This window comes from Aquila chrysaetos, chromosome 9 (assembly GCF_900496995.4).
Source record: "Aquila chrysaetos chrysaetos chromosome 9, bAquChr1.4, whole genome shotgun sequence".
NCBI lineage: Eukaryota > Metazoa > Chordata > Aves > Accipitriformes > Accipitridae > Aquila > Aquila chrysaetos.
In genome coordinates this window covers 11,574,854-11,598,557 of record NC_044012.1, presented here as the reverse complement: position 1 = coordinate 11,598,557, position 23,704 = coordinate 11,574,854, and the positions used below count along the sequence as shown (strand labels likewise).

Sequence of the window (23,704 nt, the reverse complement as noted above, 5' to 3'; positions counted from 1 at the left end):
ACCATGTTGTCCTCACCCTTGATGGTAATTAAATGTGATTTTTCTCCTCCTAGGCAAAAATTAAACATCTGCAAGATGTGGAGATTTTATCATGGGTGTGGAAGGAGAGGGTTCAGATGTCTCTCTTCTTGCAGATAATTGCTTAGTTTAATGAGGAAGTTTTGCAGAATTTTTAACCATTGCTTCTGTGCCTTGTTTAATTATTTACATATGGCATCATCAAGTTAAAAAGAGTGTGCATATACAGCACTTCTTCTCATTCCTGTATTAGACATTAATGAAAGGAAGCACAAGGATAAGTTTCTCGCTAATGATGATGGAAAATTAGTTTCAAAACCCCAGAGGTGTCTTGAAAGATACACCAATGATATATAAAGGTCCAAGGAGAGAAATTCAGCACAAAATATTGCCTAGGCCCTTTTGGGCTGCTTCTCCAAGAGATCCTGTTCCCATTTAGTTTTGTAGCTATGGGGGAGGGTGGCAGAGAGCAAATACAGAAGGATCTAAGAGACTGCAATACTCACAGCAAGTAAGTGAGGCTGATAAACACAGTGCAGACTAGACAACGAATGCCAGCATGGCATACAGTAAAGGTTACACGCCTGGAGACCTACAGCCAAAGACAGATTCATGGCTTTTTTTTTTAAGTCTCAAGCTAGTGAAAAGTTGAGTGTCTGGAGAGGAGCAACGCTTTATGCATTAGTCATAACATTTTGAAGGGCAGCAAATCCACAGTCAGGAGCACAAGGCAGGAGGGAAACAGTTGCTAATCCTTTTCCTCTCTCGTTCTGCAAGATGCAGTCTCCAGTTACTCTCAGGCATCTCAGCCAAGCAACAAGAAGCCAGTTCAGAGAGGATCACGCTCTACTTACACTCTGTGCTACCCTATGCTTCAGCATCTCATTTGCAATCTTCTGTATTTCTTCTCTGATAAGATTGTTTGAGTTTTATAGTGGTTTTCAGTGTGAAGGGAGGAGATAGTGTTGATCATTAGGACTTACTGTTTTGGTCAGTGGCAGGCGGTCGGTCAGGTGTATTAATACAAGCCACATTTAACAATAAGGGATCTTCTTGCCCAACTTCACCCTTTCCTGCAGCTAAATTGGGAAGAGCTGCAAGAGTGAGGGTCAGGTGATGCTGCTGACATGGCTCAACCATTTCACCACTTCAGAAAGGTCTTCGGTTTGGGGGTTTGTTTATTTTCCTGATTGACAGACTCCTAATTTTTTTCTTAAGAGTGCCTGAATCCCTCTACAGGTAAATAAGTCCATGACAATAAGGCTGCTTTTTTAAGATACTTTTCATAACAGTTTAGAAATAGCCCACGTACACTTAGCTCAAAAATTCCTCCACCACACAGTTGCTGCTCTCAGCCTACTGTTGCTGTTTGTCTGCACTGTCTCCCAAGTCCCCTGCACTATCACTTTAACATCTTTGACATTAAAACACTTTAACAGGAGGTTGCTCATTATACATAGGCAGAATAGGGAAAAAAGGGTGAGGCAAGAAGGAGAAAAAGATAAATGGAGGCAGCAAAGAAGCTACCACTAATGGTTCAAGGCAACATAGCTTTTTTTTGTTTGTTTCAGTAGGTCTCTCAAACACAAATACATGACAGCCATTAGCCATCAGATGCAGTTTACTTATGTTGGTCTTGATGCTCTCAATTCATCCTCCCTTACTGATCTCTAATAATATTTTGCACACAATTATGATATAGCAGTTACAGTGTAATTCCGTGGGAAAGAAGCTCTTTAGCGCTTTCTTCACATAGTGTGTGCTGGAAGCGTGTTTAAACCAGAGCTAATAGTTTGAAGAGGTCTCAAATCCTCCCTGTGTTGCAATGCAACATTTAATAATACAGTCATGATGCTACTGAAAAGGGATGCAAAATTCATCTGTAAAAACAAACAATAAAAAATATTAACAATTTTTAAAAAGGTAATAGAGTGGGCTGGCTGGAAGCGGGGAAAGTCCAGAATGAAGTCTAAAATGGTGTACTTAACCCCTCTGTTACACCTGTGTATTTTGGGAATCTAACACTGTAGTCCAGGCACTCCTAGGCACACACAACAAGTTAGTATACGGGCAGAGCTGTAATTTTCACCATGGTGAATGTACATAAACTCCAGTCATTGTTAGCCCTGAAGAGGGCTGCAGGACTGAAACATTGCTATCTGGAACCACAGGAGTTCCTCTAATGGCTTCTCTAGTTTGTTAGATTAAACTTTTACAGCAACGTGTGAGACCCAGAGCAGCACAGCTAAGTTTCAGGTCTAACCACAGCTTATTGCTAGCGATCAGCCCACACACTGCTAATTGCAAGTGGGATAGAAATAAAGTGCAGCCTGATTTGACTTTAACAAAATATATTTTCCTCAAATCCTACGCTGTTTTTCCTCTGTTGGAGTCACACAACCATGAGCTGTCATCTGATGAGGCAGCAGAACATACAGTAATTACTAAAGGGTAGATTTCGGGCTCTGGATATTTCCATATTGCTAGGATGAGTAGAGGCATCAGTCTGGAAAGAAAGGCGCTAAGGAGCCAGAAGGTGCTTTCAGTGAACTTAAGCGAGAATTTTGATACCAGCTTAGCATGTCAGGAAACATCCCCTGGGAGACACCAAGAATGCTAAAATTCATTACCTAAAACCAGGACGGTGAAAGGAATTCCATGATAAATACATGTATTTTACATGTATTACATGTATCCAGTAAAGCTAGGATGTATCGTTATTAGGAGGAAATCCTTGGGGTGTAGCAGAGCCCCACCACCTGACAGCTGACAGGCTCCCTCCTGTTCGGACAGACACTCGGTGCGGAATCGCCAGTAGCCGTGACCTTGCGCCTCTTCTCAGGCAATGCAGAATTAGCTCTGTTGGCCACGGTTGTTGAGATTGGATGGCACAAAGTCTCTTGTGTATCCAAAATTAATCTAGCTAAAGACTGTGTAGTCACTGGGCAGGATCTGGATAAACCTAAGGAAAAGTTAACAGGAAGAATATCCTTCCTTCTTAAAAACCGGACTTCTCTCTGCTGAGAAGTACTATGGCTTGCATTTACTGTATCAAACTGATACAGCTCCAGTTCTTTGCCGGGAGGCCGGCGTCCATAAGGGTATTTTGTATTGATATACTACATATCATGCAACAGGTATGTATTATAAAATTATAGTAATACTCACAGTATTAGTTTTGGCAATATAGGACACAGAACTTAACTTTGTCAAGGAAAGCACCTCCTACATCACAAAATTATGACCAAAGAATACATTTTCTGAAAGGTATCGTTTTGTTTAAAAGCCATTTTGTCAAAGAAAATTGACTTGCTCTAATCAAAACCACAATGCTATTACAATGTGAAATAACAGAGGTGACTATACTTTTATGGGCATCTGAGCATAAAACAGCGAAACAAGATTACCTGTGAAATGAAGGAACACAAGGGCACTTGCTGTTACCTACCTACTACTCTACCCATAGAAGGGAGAAATCATACTAGAGAGCACCTGTCTCAGGTGAAGAAAAATCATGTGTCATTTTATTTTTCTGTTTTACCGATTTCAAGAGTTCAAAATTCTTGAATGATGCTCTCCAAAATAATTAGGTTTAAAAATAGTAAATGTCATAAATGCTTTGTGGATTGTAGTTCATAATCAAAATAATTACAATGCTATTCAAGGTTAAGTGCCTTAATATTTTTAATCATTCAATACACATGATTGAATTAAGGGCCAGCAGCATTCAAACCAGTCCTGCATATGCTTACATTAAGAAACGGGTAGTAGCCAGCTAGTAAGTAGCACAACTCGGCCGTCTCCAGGGACTCTAGGAAAACATTAGCTTTTGTAACATGACTGGAAAGTCACCAAGTTTGGGTTATTTTCAGTCTATGTGGGAGTAAGTTCCAGAAAAAGAGCTGTTTGGGGAATTCTCCAGCAGAAGGATTTTCAGTAAGAAAATGCTCTTTTCACAGAACCAAAGTTTTCTATGTGGAAAAAGAAAGTTTGGAAAAATACATTTTTCCCTGGGAGACTCAAAATGAAGGCTCGCCCGGCTACTGCCTGCTACGCGCTCCTCGATTCCACTTTCAGCAAAAAGTGAGTTTAACAGCTGCTTTCCAGGCAGGCTGCTGGAGGTTAACAGTCCCCAGGTGCCTCCTGGCACGCGGATGGCTGCGAAGGGAGAGGAAGAGGATGAAGTGGGGAGAATTAGAGCCCTCCGTGTGCCTAGAAAACCCTTGGCAGTTCACAGGTTTTCTGCACAGCTGTCCAAGCAGTTAGCAGCCAAGCCCGATGAAAACGCCACTTAAGGGGCCAATAAATTAAATTTTTCTGAAAATCCATTTCTACAAAAATCTCGCTTTGACATTTTGTCCTGATTCAATACACCTCTTTTCCCCAGGGGAAAGGGTTTCTGATTTCCAGACAATTCTGTCCACGTATCGCAGGGCTCTCGGGAGGCCCCCTTGCCACCCGCTCCCGTGTGTTGTAATGAGGGCACTCGGCTGGAGTGACCTTGCTGGCCACGGCTGCTGCTGCATCGCAGGGGGAAGGGCTGTCCCTGAGATGAGGCCTCTAGGGACATGCTGGGGTATCTGAGTAAGCAATTAGTAAACTGGCCTTATAGTTGAGCTCAGAAGAAAAACTCAAAACCCTCTACCAACAGAGCTATGAAATGTTTGTTCCAGCCCCAGCACAGAAACATGGTTTTAATGGCACTTAAATAAATTGGCATCTTAACAGCATCCTAGGACATGAATATATTAGTCTCTTTGCTTAGTCGCAGGAAATTGCGGTGATGGATTGACATCATTTTATAATTGCATGCGATGCACAACCAAAACAGAGGGCTCAGGCGGTGAGCTGCATTCTAACTAAATTCTCACTATTTGTTAATAACCAAAGTTCAACTAGCATGATATAAGAACTGCACGTATAGGATGAAGTATTAATTTAATATGCTTCAGTTGAGATTTTTAAGGTAGTCTTATTTTCCTTGAATGCGTGGGTTTATCATTATCGGCCTGAATACAACTAGCACTCTTCAAGGTTTCTCACTGAAAAGAAATTGAGCGTGCAAATACTCTTTCATCATAATCACACTGGCTGTGCAGGGTAATTCATAAAAGAGCCAGAAATATATTGAAATTCAATATTGTTTTAGTCCAAATCAATATTAATAATTGTTTGCATTTTTAAAGTGCAATTTACAATTGAAAAATGTACAGAGATCAACCCACAGTTGCTAACACATCAAATTTTCCTATTAAACTTAAAGGCGCAGTAATTTTACTTAAAAATGTTTCTTATAAAGCAGGACAAGGCATTGATCTGTGAAAACAGCTATCTATTATTTATATGCACAACATTAGAATGGGTTTTAATTATAAATGAGCTAAAAGGTCAGTAATAATTTTATTTTTAAGGTCTTGATTTTAAATTTGGATAGCTTAATACCAATATTTACGCACTGTGGGCTTAGCAATTTCTTTCAGTGGTGGGACGGCTCACCGTGGAAAGTGCACAGACGGATTAGGCAATGTTAATTCTCAGGAACTGGAGCAAAGGAGAGCCTCTGAGCCGCAAACGTAAATGTTCCCATCTGCTTCACCGGAGAATACTGTATCTGTGAAATGCTTCTTGAAAGGGTAGAAAGTGAAACCATGAAGCACTAGTGGATAACGCAGGAAATGCAAATAATCAGAATTAAGCTTCAGAGGATTTTCCCAGTGCCAGAGTTGGGGCTAAGGGAGCATAATCAGTTTGTAAATGGACAGACCTGTGGTTCTTCAGGAAATTTTTGTGAACGAAAAAGATTTAAGAAGCTGTCAAGCACCAGACCGGGTCTAAGGTGGTTTTCTGGCTGTGTGCACACTGATACAAAAACTGAATTTGATGGAACCAGGAGTTAAGACTTGGTCTGTATTGTCCCGGTTTGCATGAAACCATTGTCATCGGTGTGTTGATGGCAAGCTAGAGGCCTGCTTGCCTCTGGGTACTCTTCAGGAGTCCTGGCTCAGGCGCAGCCGGTTTCTTCATTGTGGAAATAATTACAGCGTGATAAAAGCAGAAAGTATTATAAAAATTATCATTTCTTTATAAAGTCCTAGGAGGCTGTGGAATCTCTGTGCCTGGCTATTTCTGTAGGCAGGTTAGCGAAGCATCTTTTAGCACTGGTTTAAGAACAGTTGATGTAGTTTATCCTGGGGATAACTTACACTGTGGGCAAACCAGAAAAGCTCAGCCCCTCTGCCACTGTTTTCCATGATCTGTTTGTAACCGTTAGCTGCTGCCACCTAAGTTTAATGAAAGCTTAAGGAAACCCTAGATCTGGAAGTGCAGATATTTAATTTTTTCCTATCAAACTGTGAATCAAGGATAATAAACTCACCCAGCCCAAGGAGCTCTGGCACCAGAGCTGCAGGACTGCACCTTGTTTGGTTTCTCTAGGCAACCCCAGTGAAGTCATGGAGTACAAACTGGTACGACTGAGCAAGAAAACTATTTAGCAATGTGCCATCATTGGAAAATTAAAGTCCAAAAGGGATATTACGGTGATGTAGCCAAAAAAATCCAAAGCTAAGCAGTCAGACTAACTTGAACCATATCTCTGGCAAACACTGCGCAAAAAGGAAAAGAATTAGATGTCCCTTAATTGCTATGAGAGCTGCAGCGCTCAGTGAGTTGCAGGTATGGAACAAGACCTACAGCATATGGCAGTACCTCCGGTCCTTGACTCTAGCCTTGACTTTTCACCGGTCATCTTTTGCATTATAACAGTATTTGGTGTTTTTTAACCAAGGTTCTTCAAGCTTTGTGGAATTGAGAGTATATCAATAGTGACACTACCCTACTCATATTACTAGTAGGAAATGCCCCCCTCAGATACACATTTTATTCCATATGGGTTTTGTATTTAAAAGACAAGTACTTGATCAAGCTTTTGAAAAAAAAAAGTGTATAAAAAGAGTAGTTTAATTTCATATATCAGTAATGAATTCATGATTAGTCTTTACCTGTGGCATGAGAAAACCAGCATCAGCTATTGCTTTCATAAGAAATACCCCGAAAAACTTCATGCAAATCACATAACTCCTCCCTGTGCAACAGTGCATCTGTATGTTAAAAAAAATACAAAATCAATGCAATTAGTTCTTTCCTTCAGAAAAGCGTTGCAAGGGGAAACACTGAAGATTGTGAGGCACAGATAATTACATTTATGTGAACCATAAAACCAAACCAACAAAAAACCAAGATAAACTTTGGTGGGTTTTATTGGTGCCAGGACAAATACTGACGCTTCTGTGTGTGCAGAATGTGTTTGAAATTTGTCTTACCAAGTCTTATTCAGGCAAGTCATCTTTGCACCTATTAAGTCTCAGCCTTCCTTTACTGCTTGTGACACACAACGCAGTATCTACAGTCACAACCCAATTCTTTTGATACCTTTTACAGAGCCATTAAATGTGAGTGACTTCAGAAAACTAACAGTAATTTCTCTGAGCTTCAGTCAGGTTCCTTGAATATGAATGCCTCAATTTCAGTAACGAATGCAAATAGCGTTTGCGGTAACAACCCCTGAGCTCTCAGCCAGAACTTGCTCAGTGTTAGCCCACAGGAGAGTCGGCGCAGGCACAGGGACGAGATGATAACACCGGCCCCGAGAGCCATCCCCTGGCGTTTGAATAACCCTGTGTGGCACAGGGCTAAACACACAAAACAGGAAAAGATCCCTGTTTTATAGTATCTTTGCTGTTCAGTTGTCTGAGGCTAATTCACCAGTACCAACGTGCTGGTAAGTGTCTCAACAGTAGAGCCAGAGCACTGGTGCTGGGGAGAGGAATATCAGAATACCCTTTTTCTTCCCCAGGAGGATTCCTCTATGTTACAAATACTTTGGCAATTGTTCCATCTCCTGGAGCAGGCATCATTATGCCTGCCCACATTTACAGCAAAAAGAGGGAGGAAACGACAGAAGTTTTGAGGCTGCATCTACCTTCCCCTCACTGAATGCACAAGCTGAGAAGGGATGGAGTTACAAACTGAGTCTGATGTCAAATGCATCGAGTCAATAGAGTATATCCATTCCTATAGAGTATCAATGTAACAACAGGAACTTTCCCAGTGACATTTAATGATCTCCGATATTTACAGCCCACAAGTATGCCTAGCAGCTAGTTGCCTTATCTGTTCTTATTACAAATCTGACAAAAGGTGCTTAAAAATAATTGAATAACAGCAAACCAAATAGTAATATTCTCCCGCTGTACCAGCATTGCAGAACTGATTTTAAAGAGAGTTCATGCCTATTCGGGATTCTCATTACAGCTCAATATTGAAAATCGCCTTCTGTTTAAAAGGATGAGTAGTTGCTCTGAAATCTGTGTGTTTCCTCTGACTGCTCTGAAATTTGGAGTGTCTGAAATTCTGGTGCATAGTAGCATATAGATAAGGAAGAACCAGAAGTGCATCGCACATAGGTGTCCCAGTTCCTTATACAATGACCATCGTACTGGTGTCTGCTCCCCTGTGTGAATGGGGACCTACAGTCCTTTGCCAGGCAGCCTTGCGCCTCCTTTCTCACCCAGTCTTACAGGTACTGCAACCACCACCTAACGAAACAGCCACATTTCTGAACACAGACTCTGTCTGTCTCCTCCATGGCTCTCTTGGCAGCTATGCACTCCTGTCTTTCAAAGTACGACCGTGCTGAATCTGCAGGTGGTATTGCACCCCTTCCCCAAAGCTGACCTTGCCAAAATGCAAAACTTTCGGAGGCCAAGGAGTGCAAGGGTAGGGCAAATGCTGACCACCCTGTGTAAGCAATGCTCCAGTATAATACCAGTAAACATACCCTCATGCTGCCTTTGAACAGGCACCATCTACCCCAAATGCTCGGCTTGCTTCCCCAGGAAGCTCCTGACCACGTCACAGCTCTGCCTCTCTGCGACTCCACCAGCTTCCACGTGTATTCTCCCTCACTCGCCATTACACAGAACCATTTGACTCCTCTTTAAGTGACGGCAAAGCGCCCAGATATTTCTCTTCCCTAATACACACCTAGGAGATCTCTCAGCTCGCAGAAGGTCTTCTCTTCGGTCCCACATGGCACGTGAGCTGGAGGGGCTCAGTCCCTGCCTCAGACCTGCCAGCCCATCCAGACGGCAGCATGGCACAGCTACACCTCTGCACACCCAGGCAGCTAATCCTTCAGCGCACAGTGCAGCTTCCCTTTATATGCTGCAGTAACGGGATAACTGAATTAAAAATAAAAATTCTATTTCCTTTTGTTTAGAAATTGCACGTCAAAATAAAATGCAAATATTTGTTTCAGTTTGCTTTGCAATATATCCTGGGGGAAAATTTTCATCTGGAATGAAAATGTAGGAGGCAATTTAGAGAAGAAAAAAAAATTAGGTTTCCAACTAGACCTACTTGCAGAATATCTCCTTTCAATTATCTGCTGTGTTTCAACTGCCCAAATCAAGAACAAGAGAAAGTAACTTAGCTCTGACATATGGGCACAGTCTAAGTGAAAAAGTACCTTGACTAAACAGATGGTGATCTTTCATTAGGGAGAAAGCATTTGTAACATTTCAATAAGAAACAAATTAGTCATCATGGCTAGAAGGATTAAGAGCCAGTATTAGGTAAAAACAGTCAGATGTACATCATTACAAAAGTTGCTCGAGTCAATAAAGGACCCCTCTCCACTGCCACAGCAAAATGTTCCATCTCAAGGTTACGAAGGCTATTTTCTTCTTCCTGAAGTAACCATAGTAGCATCACAATGAACTAGACACAGTGTGAGCCAGGGGTTTGTTTTCTTTCTGCTTTTGCAGAAATTTTGCTGTTTTGTTTCCTCAAGTGCAGAATTAAAACCACTCTCACTTGTGACAAAGGTTTTTAATTCCTAGCTTACAGGGACCACTTCACGTTTTCCTGGTTTTCTTTCTTGCTTACGACTCCCAGACTTTTGTCTTTTAGGAAAAAGAAATAACATTGAGGAATCATGAATCTCCACACTGTATTACATGAACCCTGTTACATATGGCACAAAGTTAAGCTGTAATGTTGGAGGACAGGGCCCCACACATAAATATACATAAAGCCACTCAAAATTGTTGTCATAAAAACTACTTAAAATCTCATGATGTCCAGAAGTTTGGCATGTGAATAAAACTTTTACCCAATGGCTAGGAACATATTGTTTAAGTTTATATATATATATTTTCTTTTTTTTAAATCATATATATATAAAAGCAGCTCATAAAATCTTTGAGTTCTGTCATCTTTTTCTCCTTAGCACAACACATCTAAAACTGCGCAGAAAAATTAATTGATAAAAGCAAACTCTAACGTACATTTGCTTCATACTGACATAAAGGAGGGAATATGTCTGGGGTAGTTGCTTGTTTGGTACCTTTGGAAGTCCAGCTTACTCCAGGTGCATTGTATCTTCTGAAAGAAGGCATTTTTATGCAGAATAGACAGGTGACCTATAGAAGAGACAAATGAAGCACCTTTAGGACAACAGAAGAAGAGTATTTCAGGGATGTGCAACCACCACTGTCATACGATAGTGCAGTCATCGAAAAAACCCTTTGAAAATGTGATAGTTACTTTAAATGGAAGAGAGATTGAGGCAACTGGAGGGAGAGAGAAGCATTTCAAACGGGGCTCTATCCAGAACCAAGTGGGCGCCTGAAAAACTAGGAACCGTTCTGCTGTATTTTACAAGAGAGTTCATTGCTTTCAGCATAGTTTTCTATATGAAATATTGTAGGTGGGACAATATCCCTATAAATCCTGCTGTCAGGCAGAGCCTGGGAGGGCTGGGCTGCCTACGTGTGAGATCTGCCGTGCAAATCGTGTGCCTTTCACTCTGGCGTGGAGGAAAGCTGGACAAGTTCATTACTGACACTCACTAGTTACACTGTCACTGTACAGCTCCTCTGAGATATTAATTTGAAACAACGTAAAGAAAATTTTTTTTCATTTCAAATGCAAACTGCTTTAGAGATTATATTTTAGCTTAGGAGTAGTATTATAACCCCTCGAGGATCTTGGCGAGGTGCGTGTATTAACTTGCTAAGGACCTGCTGCAGTCCTGAGGAGATTAGTAACACATGACTCCTGCTACAATTTGCACCCAGAAAAGATAGGAAAGAAATCTTCACGACTTTGAAAGGATTATTTTGGTTGTTTACTGAGTGCTGTCCCTTTTGGTCTTAAATTGTAGATGAAAGTGGAAACCAGAAATGCCCACTTCCTATTGCAACATGTGATGGAAATGAGAGGAGCAGCTTTAGCATCTTTGCTGGGGGTTTTGGAATGGGAAAAAGGGGTCATACATTATCACTCTGATTTCAGCCACATAAAACAATATCACAGCTTTTTGCAGTTATGCCCAAATTCAGGTTTTGGCACGTTATATGGGTTAATACACCTTCTAGCAGTGTGCAGGTCCAAAGGACAAAACTGATATACATAACAGAGTAGAACTGGACTCACTGATACCTGAGAAAACAAGTTTCCACCAGAATAAGAGAAAGACTCTAAACTCCGTTTTCCCCACTCTTTGCGGTATATTGATTCGTGTATATGTGAGCAAAAGAGGATCCTGTAATTTTCAGGATTCTCATCATGTCGAGAAATCCCCATTTTGCATAATTGGAGGAGATTCTAAAAGCCAAGACGCATAATGACATCAGCGACTGGAGAACAGAGCTGTTAAAAGGCAACAAGTTCTGCCTAATTTCCCACAACACTGATGGGGTGCGCTGGGTGGCACGTAACAGAGGTGGTCAGCTCAGCATGTTCGTTCAGGATCGCTGGGACACAGAAGAGACTAATTAAGCTGCACGGAGGAAGAGGTGCCAGCTCATCGGGCAGGTCAGTAGGGCTGATTTACCCGAGCGCCAATTCCTGCCTCTGCAAGTGGTTCTTAGGAAACCTGAGAGCTCAAAGTAGTGCTGCGTAAAATCACACAAGGCAGGTAGGCTTTCTCTTTTTGAATTCAAACTGCTAAACTGGTCTGTGCATCTGGCAGCGCTGACAGGCGGCTCAGGACATACCCGTTGGAGCTACCTGGGGGCGAGGGGTCACCAAAATCCTTCGGACGTTGGCTGGTATTACAGAGAGGCGGGAAGGCTGAGCCACCTCTCTCCACTCCAGTATTTCACTTCTGATTTCCAAGGATTTGCCAGAGTCGGAGGAACCTTTAACTTCACCGGTGATTTCATTGAAGCAGGTTTAATTCCTTTCCCTGTATGAAGGAAAAATACGAATCCAGATCTTTTCAGGAAAGAATTTTGGGGAGATTTCAGGGGCAGGGCATTTTGAACAGATTCAACTTAGAATTTCTTATTTCACCCTTCTTTAGAATACTTAGATTCTTTGTTACTACACAAAGAAGAACATAATTACCTATGAAGTTGAAGTAAGCCAGACAAAATATTTTGATTTGAAATATCAGCTGGAAACAAATTTGTCCTTTCCACATGTCAGGGAAAATCAAAGTTTTTGTTCTATTGATAAATGAGCAAGAATATAGTGACAGAAAATCCAGCACCCAAAGATGAACATTTGGTGAATGGAAGCAGCCACAGGATTAATAGTTTCCTACTTCTTTCTATGCTAAGGAAGCTAGAGGATTTGGGGCATAATACTTGGGATTCATTTGCATTTCCTATTTCCAAGAAAAAGTGCTGACAGCTACTGAATAATATGACTTTTAATATCTCCACTTCTAGTACAGTGCCTGCATTTGTAAAACTGCTATAAAAAGTTAGTTTACTGGTGAATGTGAATAATGTTTATAAATCCTTTTTTCTTCTGTAAATGTCATGATAAGCCTGATCTAGAAGTCAGGGATAAAGCAGGGAGTGGACATTTGAGTGATGGGAAAACTTAGTGCCCTGTGTTTGACGGCCTTTTGTCTTTGTAAGTGCTTTGAAGCAAGGAAATGCATACTTGGCTCAGCTTCAGAGATGAGAAGCAGCCGTTGTTCACACAACTCATGGAAACACAGCTAATGTCTCTAGAAGTGATCATTTCAGTAATAATAGCAAATCTTTTCCTTATATTCTTGTAGTAATAGTATTCCTTTTTTCTATTCAGCTAATTGCCCACTGTCACTATCCCAGTCTATAACTATATTACACAATCTAAGTAAAATTATCTTAATAACGCATAAAGCAAGGGCTCCATTACGGCACCCTTTCAGAACGCACAAAACAAAACCCAGTAGAAGATAAAAACTCATCACAGCTCCCAGCTGCCAACAGCTCACAGTTAAGCTTCCCCAGATCAGCTACGGGAGTGCTGAAATTTAATGTGTAGTTTTTATTTCTGTCAGGTAAAGATTGACTTATAAAAATATTTCTGCATTTATAAACATCTCTCTCTGAACTGGCAATACTACCAGTCAATGCATGCCGTTAACTGGGGACAGTTTATCAAAGATAAAAGACAGCACTGAGGCTGTGCCCGTGCAGCGCCACATTTCTCCGTACAGAGAGCCCAGACAGTGCTGCACGGACCCGTACCTCCACAGAGAGCTCCAGAGCACGGTGGAGACATCCCAGTTTGCCTCCCAAGAATGGTACAACCACAGCAGTGGGAGCCCGTGCCCAAGCTAATCTCTGCTGCTTAGTACCTGGTTATTCAACAGCACACAAAGCACCTGGTGGAACCGCATCAATCCCTGCTTTCAAAAGGCAAAGATACCTGCATACTGCTGCCCTCCTTTGAATAAACAGTAGGCTTTGACTCTGCTCTGAACCGGCAGCCTGCTCTCAGCTAAAGGAATATCAACTAAAACTCGCGCAGGATGAGAAATGAAGTTTACCGTGTACATGTGAACTAGGCATTTACATTCATTCACAGGTGATTTGTAATTGTCCAATTTAGCGGTCGGTAGATGTTTGCAAAGAACTTGGGCGTTTTGTTGACTCGCTGATGTATATGGTAGTGTAAACCCCATGCCGGCATTAGTTTGTGTTCCTTGATTCACCGGGAGCTGCATCGGCACCTTGCAGCGAAGCCCCAGGCAGTGAGAGTATAAGGGTGCCCTGCAGTGGGCAGGAGCCTTACGGGGTCTCTGGCCCACCTCGGTCCTTCCCTTCCCCTGGTTCCACATAGGAAAAGAGCCTCTTCTGTTCTCATCTTGGCACAGCTCCTTTTGTCTTCAGGCTACTTTAGCTGGGCTGGTCACCAGCTATGCAGGGGAGTGAAAGCACACCGGCACCCAATTGCACAGAGGGTCAGGTAGCTTGGGTTCTGCGGGGCTCCCGTGAGCAGCCAACAGAGAGAAAGGAGGGGCTGTAGCTATCTTGTGCCCCCCCGTCCCTCCTGTTCTCTGCGAGTGACCAAGCTCTTGGAAAGCGATTGTTGGTAGTGCTGTGAGAGCTGCATACCCTGACATCGAGTTTCCCAAGACAGCCAGTCTCAGATATGCTACCCACATAAAAAGAAGGGGACCTAAACTAAAGATCGACAGACCTTTTCTTGCGGGCAAGTTATCCTACCGCTTTGCTCTGCAAGGTTGGGGTTTTTTTACTTTCCTTTGAAGCATCAACGTGGCTACTATTAGGGAAAGATCCAGTTCTAAGTGGACCAAAGGCAATCCCCTGAGTTTCTACCGAAGAATTACGTCATGCCCTTAGATTATTATCTTATCGATGCCATTCTTCACACAGACAAGGGAGAATATCATGTCCGCAAAACTCATGAATGAACAAACAGCCACGTGCTATCAGACACAACCCTGAGTGCAGCCTGGCTGACCCATCTCAGATGAGGAATCAAACAACAGAGACGTTGGTAGAAAACTGTCTCTCTGTCTTTCTTGGACTGATCCATCATCAGAATGTCAAATTGCTCACAGTAAAAATGTTTGGCCATTAGGCTTCCAGACGGTGATTGCAAAAAAGCAGACCTACAAAGCACTACTTTCAGTGCTACTCTTGTCAAAAGGTTTAAATAAATCTCTCCCATCATACTGGTTTGCAGTGTCTTTCAGTACTGCTTGGGAGCAGGGGGGGATTAGTCTTGCTTCTGTGCTTGTAAATAAAAGATTTGGTGCCTGAAAATTTCGCTATAATATTCAAATGTTTTCCACAAACATATTTAGATGGTTTTTACCTAAAACTGTACACCTTTTTCCTTAAAAGGCTTGCTTTAATGATGCAACACCTATTCTCCTACCCGATGCTAATACTTCCTCACCTCACAATTCATAGGAGTACTGTGGTGATTAATGAATGTCTTTGAACTGGAAAGTGCTATCTGAGTGCTAATTATTATCCACGTATACACATACTTCTGCTGCTTTCAAGGGCAGACCATTCACATACCATGGTAATGGGAAAGCTTAGAAAAACATATATTGATACCTAGGAGTTTTATCCACCACGGAAATGTATAAAGGGAGAATAAATTAAAAGTTAGATGTTTCAATTCATTATTGCACGTTCTAGTGAACCGCTCTCCATCTGTTTAATAAGTTCAGGGCAGCTGAAAATGGAGTTTAGATTGGAAGCTGCTTGCAACCTTACCTGCTTGCACTCTCAGTAATACTAATAAGAATTATAAAAATATGTTATTGCCCATGTGAGGAGCACAGTTAAAGTATGTGACTGCAAATCCAGAGTGTAAGTTGAAGGCTATGGATCCGTCCAAATTCTGCCTCCCAGACGCTGGGGCTCTGCATGGATCAATGCAAAGCTCCCACTTACAGCATCCCTCTCCCTCACAAGCCTGAGGAAGTATTGCCTGAAGAAACTGTTAGCTGATGCTCCACTAAAGTTTTTTATAGGTTTTTCATCTCATCCATCTTTCAAATGACGTGATTTGCGTGCAAACGATATTTTCAAATGTTTCCTTAATGAGGATATTTCATTCACATTTATCAGTCAGTGCTAACTGCTTTCAGAGTTCCTCTGCTCCTGGAACTCAGCGACCAGCCTGGGAGGGCTCAGGAAACACGTGCTGAGCAAGTATAAAACAGCCATTCCCATTCACCAGCTTTGCTCTCCCAGGACACGTTAATTAAAGTCAACTGATTGAAAAAATAATTACAGGAGAATAGGGAGGGGAAAAGCCGAGACCCATAATTTAAAGACATCTGAAGTTTGTGTTTTGTTGAGAGGTAATAATTTTGTCGAGAGGAAAGAAGTTCTCTTTCCTTCTTGGACTCTCTCTGTATTCACCGCTTGCGAAGATGTGTAATGGCAACAGGCAACAAGCAGCAGCCTTTCTTTAGAGTTAATGCAAGTACATGCGGCCTTTTCTTCTTTCAATACATGCTTTCATCTACCTTTCATTGCTGTCGACATCTTGAGGTGTCGCAAAGACACTGTAATGTATAATCTAAAAAGTTATGTGATCCTGAACACAGTTGTCCTATAGGATGTGGAATAATGTAAACATTATAACCGTTAAAAACTGCTGCTGTAGCATTTCTCACACTAATTAAAAACTGGCTAGGGATCTTCTTTCTTGATGCTGCCTCTACTTCAAACAAAAACATTTCAACAAATCAAACCCAGGGAAAACGGCTTAGCATTTTAAGCTGATAATAATTGTTTTAGAAACCCATAGTTGCTTAAGGGTATAATTCATTCCAAAAATGACCTTAAAACTCAGCGTTAAGCAAATCTAAAACCCCTGTTATTTGGGAGTGGATGTTTTTAAGCTGCTCTCTCTCAAATTACGATCGTGCATTTCTCTCCAGCCCTCTATCCCACCGGCTGCCGGGGCATTCCCAGCAGAGAAGGGCAGTGCCACGACGCCAGGCGAGGGGCTGGGAGACCCTTCAGCTCTCTGCTGCGCCACAGCCTTTCCGTACAGCCCTGGGCAGGACACGTGCCTCACGCCTGTCCTGTGAAACTGGGGTGGTACCGTCCTCCTCCCCACGGGCATGCAGAGAGCGTAAATAGGTTACAAAAAGGGAAATGTTTATATTAGGTGATCAAATACAATTCTTAGAAAGCTCTGGCTGACTGGACGGTTTTACAAAACGGTCGTGTGATTTTGGTGTTGCACCAGCCTTGCCACAGGTGGATTTGGTTTGAAGTACCCATTTATCCAAACCACTGACTGTGTAGCGCAAACAAATTCTGTAGTGAACCAGAGGGAGAGGGTGGTTCACCTTCCCTAATTGTTTGCTTGTAACAGCAGTGTTTGGAACTGTAACACAGTTGCTTTGAAGGCTAATTCTCCTTCCCTAATCTGACTCCCCTAGGGCTTTAGAGTTAGTATTTGACCCTTTAAAAAATATATATATATAATAAATACATGTGCAAAAAGTCCATCCGTACTAAATACACATGCACACAACAGGCACAGATGGATCTGCACAAGGATCCATAAGGATTTGGCTTTGCTAGTGCTGAAAAACTTAGCAACATTTTCTTTTAGTTTCACTTTTAAAGGGGTGGGAAAGGTTTAAGGCGAAAAAGTAATAAAAATACACAGTTAATGTCTGCCATAATTTTAACAAAAAATAAAGCTGAATTCGCCTATGTATAGAGAGAAGTTAGCACTCTGCATTCATTTAAGATACAAGAATCCACCAATGTTCCTGGCCTGGAACTCCGGCTGCTTTACATGCTGAATAAACATAGTTCCCATTAAACAACCTTATCAATCAGAGTCACAGAAATTACTTCATCGGGACTGCAAAACCAGTGTTCTTTGGTGTATTTTAGAAATTTAGAATACCAGTACACTGCAGAAAATTAAAAACCTGCTATGGAAACCATGAAAAGCAAACAAGTTGCCCGTGACACCAAATATTCCAGGCACATTGAAAACAAATCTTTAAAGACTTTTCTTGGCATAACTATTTTGAATCATCATCTTTCCACAACACATCCTCCCTGCAAACTAATATTACACAGTCTTTCTGTACTTAGAACCTCCTTTGTAAACAAAGACCACCTTCAAAAACCTTCCTTTAGACCAGGTCACATTTCCAATTAGAAATATGAGAAAAGCAAAGTGATGGCCACTCCTGTGACCTGTTGCTGATCTCCAGCCTGAGCCCTTGTGTTCAGTAATTTTCTGGTAAGAAATCCGGTTACGCTTTTGGGAACCAGTTCCACTGCCTGCGCTCTAATGCGCCTTCCTTCGTGTTACTGACAAACACAGGACCAGCATAGTTGTGTGGCAAAAGCATTTATTTTAATTAATAAAGCCACGTGGCACCGCTAATGGTTTTCCTCTCTGGTTCCCGTTCTTTCTTAGTATCTTACCAGAACCGACATCGGTTCCGGTGGGACTATTCATGGGCTTAAAGTGAAGTATTTGCCTTAGGGCTGTGCTCAGCGAGGGGTTTAGAATGACACACAACGCGCCCACCTGGGACTAGGGCTGCTGCTGGTAACGGCAAGCGTTGGAGCGAGCAGTGAGAATTCGCAGAACCAAGAGCAGGAACTTGCTGGGAGTTCCCGGGGGAGGAGGAGAGGCAGCCATGCCCGTCACTTCTGCAGAGACAGCCCACTTGCTGCCCAGCTCTTCTCTCATGTTTTCTGCAAGCCAGAAGAAGGAGGTCCAAGCACTGTGACCAGTATTTCCCTTGGAAATCAATATGCCTGCAGAGCTTTTTCAACGGGCGGCATGGTGACCTGTGGTGCAGGGTTTTAGTTCGACTGTTTTTATCAAGGGTGAAGCAGGCAGCTGCCAGTTGTTCATCCTTCTTCCCGTGTTTGACATGCAAGGTGAGCTCTTGTGATCGTTTCCCCCACATTATCTCACCTTATGGCTTTCATGTTGTTTAACCAGTGAAAAATAAAAAGTGACACATACTTCGCTTGGCGCAAGCAAACTATTAAGAGGGGTTTCCGTGCAAACTGCAGCCATGGCATGACCGTTTTACCCAAACTGTGCTTTTTAACAATATTCTACGTTGTCTTTTCAACATGTTAAGAACAGTGACATATAATTAAAGATGAACCGGTGGGGCAGAAATTGACTGGATGACTGCAATTAACTGTACCAAAGAAATACTAGAGAAATCAGTTGTTTTGTCTAAACAAGGACTTAAATCCGCTAATCTGCATTGAAAGAATAAATGTTCTATATGTTAAGTTTTAGGGGTTTGGTTTTTTACCTCTTGTAGACGTCTTACGCCAGACTTCCAGATGAGAGGATGAGACTATGAGTGAAGAGTGTCCTGGAGATTGCGTGCAGTTCTTTTCCTGGGCCAGAACCGGATTGATCTGAGAACAATAATTATGAGGCTGACATGTATGTTCTCCTTCATCTTGCTGTTTGGAGCAGCTGGGCTCGTCGTCTTCATTCACCTGCAGGATCCAGAAGAAATAGTTCATCAGCAGACACCAGGTTAGCATTCCTATTTCTATTTGACTCACGAGCTCCTTCCTGTTCAACATTTTGTACTTATATCCTTAACATGTTTTACATATTTCACAGAGGTTGCCTCAACAAAGGTATGTAATTTTTTTAATGAAGGCTATTTTGAAATTAACAATTTCTGTTTAAAAAAAAGAAAAGGAGTTTGCTTAAAAAACACTTCCAAGAACCAATTAACTGATGATGCAGGGATCTTTGCTAAAGTGCACAGGGTCCAGCTGGATGGAGTTAAATTTTCTGCTAAAGTTGAGACCAACTTCTGCTACCAGCTATACCACTATAAATATGAAAATGAGAAATTCTGGCAAAAGTTCAGTTCCTGTAAATACATGCCTTTGACTCTACCTTTGCTTGTATACGGTATTCAATGTGTCATAGAGATGTAAAATAAGAGATGCATAAATGAGTCATGCAAGAAACTTAAAATACTTTCCTTTAAAGTGTTTAACTTCCATTAAACTTTTCATAACTTCCATTCATATGCACGCCATCTTCCTGTGCTTCTAACTTTAAACTGTGAAGAGCCACGAAGACCACATCAATAAGAAAACTAAGAAACTGTGGGCTGAAATAGTGGTGTCCTTTTAAAGGAGGGGCATGCAAGAAGTATGAAAAAGCAAAAGATCTCTTGATTTACTTACAGTCGCTTTCTCTTTGTCTAAGGCTGTAATGAAGGCTCGTTTAGAGCCTAGACAAATGCCAGTGCAGTTACTCCAGCTCATAATAATGCCCATGTGCACCGAGGTTTTGTCACTATGTTTGCTCTTATATGCACTGAAATTCTCCTTTGATTACTTATGTGCTTTATAAAAAGTCTATTCAATTGACATCTTCATTGTACAATGAACACAACTGTGTATATTTTAAAGTATTACTAACATTTCTAAAGGAGCTGAACCCTAATGCAGAGAACTGTTAAATAATTACATTAAGTACTAATTTCTGCATCCAGGTTTATTAAGTGCTTGTTTCCATGTCACTAAACAATCTGTACTTTAATATGTTTATTATTTAGTCCAACTGCACACTAATTTTGAAAGCAGTCACTCAGCTGAAACTATAGAAATAATGAATCATCAGTGTTGTGGAAAGCAGAGAATTAACCAGTCCCTTCAGCGCTTTTGCAATTTATTTTTGTATACTTAGATGCAAAAGAGCTTACAGAATAAACCTGGCGGTATTGGCCACATTTGACTGAAACTGGCCAGAAGATTGGGGATGAGGGGAAAGACATACAGACAGCAAAGGCAGGCAGCACTCTGATGCATCTAAGAATGTGCAACTTTACATTGAAACGTGAATTCTTTGCTCCTGAAAGAGAGGGAATTTCTAGTGGTCTCTCAAAACGAGTGCAATTTCTTCTCCATTTTCTCATTATTGGTCCCTCATCTTGACCTGTCGTACCTCTGTTCTCTCTGCCACAAACCTCTTGAACGCCAACTGCTGACTGTAGTACTGTGAAGTGAAATCACTGTGAAGTGATTTTTGAGAGCAATGTAACTGTAGAAGGGGACGCCCAAGCACATTTAAATAAAAGTGAGTTTGAACAGACCTCCTACCCCCAGCAGGTAAACTCACTCCGAAACGTACCCGATTGCTGTGGGTAGGGTTCTGCATAGCTAAAATATGAACATCCCAATGATGCTGTTACTGCCAAAGGTGTGTAATCAATTGCTCCATTCTCACATTCAATTACTATTTATGTTAACAGGACTCAGACTGTACCCTTGAGTAAAAGGTGCTCAATACAATTACTCTTATTTCTGTTTGGCTGATTTTCATGTTTGTTAAGTGCTTTGAACTCCCAGTGGACTCAGAAACTCCTTACATCCACTGCTTCTGAAAATGATACCAGTTATCACTAAAACATATTAGGCAGCTTAAAGGACACAGGAAAAAATATCCATTCATTTCATTAAAAAGAGAGGTAGGCATATTTCATCTCTAGACAGTCTCCTGTGAAAAACTGTCAATCACAAGCGACATTTTTGGCGTGCTGAAAAGGATCCTTCCCTTCCCCTGTTCAGTGTTTCTCCTCAAAAGGGCCTGTTTCTAACAGAGATCAGATATTCCTATAATTTGCTTGTCTGATTACTCCCTCAATAGAACTGAACAAATGCACGTGTCATTAAGCTACTTAGGACAACAGATTCTGCATGGCAAAGTTTTATTGGATTAGCCTTTGTATTTCCCATGTAGTTACTGTGTAGTAAAACGTATTTGCAAGATGCTGGAATCTCATCAGGAAGGCTGGAGAAAAGTCAGTAACGTTTATTTTCCACTGAAAAGCAGCGTAGGAGAATTTTGCATTGTCCAAAAGGGCATTTTTCATTGTTAGTACGTTCAGTCATCTTTAATTTAAGATAGTACAACTTATGAAACAAGATTAATAAAAATACTTTGGTACTTCAGTTTTATCTGTCTGTTCCGGAAATTGTTCTTGATTGTTTTAGTCCTAGCAAGCATGATGGTGAGACCTTGATGTACTACTTAAACCAGTATAAAATCCACAGTCATAAAACTTTAAGTAATGCTTACATTACTTTCACTGAGCAAAGTACTCCTGACAGTAGCTGTTTGTGTTGATTTGTTACTATTCATTTATTCTTTCCCTGTGCTTCACATTGCTACCTAATTGTGATGCTGTACTGAGAAAGCAATATCAAAGTAATTTTCCACAACATTAGTTACAATTTTCTTCTGATCTTTCGAGTGAAACAATCCCATCCTGTTGGCTTCTGTGAGCATATAAACCTTGATTACATTTATCTGTTGGAAACCAATGCTTACAAAGTATATGTGCCCAGGATAGCGGGTGTAGAGCGTTTTTTGCTGATTGACAAACATGCTGTCTGTGTAGTTTTATTTATATAATGCACATCACTCTGAGCAGATGTATTTAAGACAGACAGCCATTTAGGGTGGGCAAAACAGATTTCCCAAGCCAATATATTAAATTCAGTACATATTCCTGTGGCCATTAAAGAGACAATAACTTCACTTATGACAGTTGTTTTGTCAGCATCTATGAAGAGTGCTATGGCTATGGAGAATGCGGGATAAAGCAGAGGTGTGGATTGAGAAGTGGTACGAATGATAGTCATACACCGTACAGAAATGTGATGCTCTTCTAATAATTCTCCCTGTATAATTATATAAAACTTGGCTTCTGCAGTAATCATGCCATTATTCTTAAACAGACACAGTAAAGGATTCGTTTTGGGTCAGTCAAGAGCATTTGCCCGTGATACACAAGAAAAATTTAATACATATATCCCCATCCTAATGCTAACGACTCTTGAACGTATAAATCTCCTGTCTGTGATAGGATATTAAACATGCAAAAACTTTACAGTAACCAAATGTGCAGCCACTGCACCGCTGCGTTTGTCCTGGAACCACAAAAGGAGCCGGGAAGGCGCCTGTCCAGCCCTGTGGTTAGCAGGAGGCTTCTTCAGCGTAATGGCATGCGCCCTCCGCTCTCTCAGGGTTTACAGTGGAAGAGTTGAGAGGGCTAACGAGCGGCTTTACAGCCTCGGCCAGGGCCACTGCAGTTTATGAGATCACTGACAGCATGGAGAACTTGGATTTGTGAGAGCTGCATTTGGCTGGTACAAGAGAGAGAGCAACTTGGACAAACGATGTCAGCAAGTGAGAGAAGAGTCTAGAGGATGCAACCCATCCTGACAGCTCTCAGGTGGATTTCGAATGCCTACACAAACTTCTGAGCTGCAGACCACCCAGTCCATGGGCTGGAGACAGGATCGTGGTCATGGATAGCAGGTGGTCAGGTGAGGTCATGAATGCCAGGACCACTGCTTCCGAGTTGCACCAGGGACACAGTATCCATAGCTGTACTACAGTATCTATAGTTGTACTTCAGACCACGTGCTCTATGGACTTTAGTCAGAAGAGAAGGGATATTCTAAAATGGCATCTACTTTTATAATAGGAGATTTTGCCAAATAAAAACTAGGGGAAGTATTGATATTCCTCTACACCTATATTCATGTAGCAAATTTCTCTCTACGTGGCAAGTAAGTCCATGGGAAAAAATTATTGGGTATTTGCGATATGGTTACTGAATTCACAAAGCTGTAAGAGTTTTCAGTTAGAACTTTTAAAGATGAATATATATGGACACACACTCCTCTGGGAGCTGGTAAAAGGTGGAAAATACATCTCAAAGGATGCACATTGTGAAAGCTCCAAAAGGGTGAAAATGGGGAGTAGGATGGAAATGGCTTTGCACTCTGCCTATATCAGAATTTGAAAGTCAAGTATGAAGATAACCAAGCCTGAAACTCATCTGACTGATATT

General features: G+C 41.5%; 1 protein-coding gene across 5 annotated transcripts in view; it reads left to right on the top strand.

Annotated features, from left to right (window-relative positions):
- CHST8 (carbohydrate sulfotransferase 8) overlaps nt 1-23,704 on the top strand; it is a 191,489-nt gene that overhangs the window by 26,268 nt on the left and 141,517 nt on the right. For 3 of the 5 annotated variants that reach the window (XM_030024018.2, XM_030024017.2, XM_030024019.2), the window contains one exon: nt 19,130-19,353. In XM_030024018.2, the coding sequence (XP_029879878.1) occupies nt 19,245-19,353 (109 nt within the window). In that variant the 5' untranslated portion in view covers nt 19,130-19,244. Of the gene's footprint in view, nt 1-4,004; nt 4,102-19,129; nt 19,354-23,704 lie in introns of those variants that run through there. The other 2 variants (XM_030024020.2, XM_030024022.2) reach the window with 2 other exon arrangements.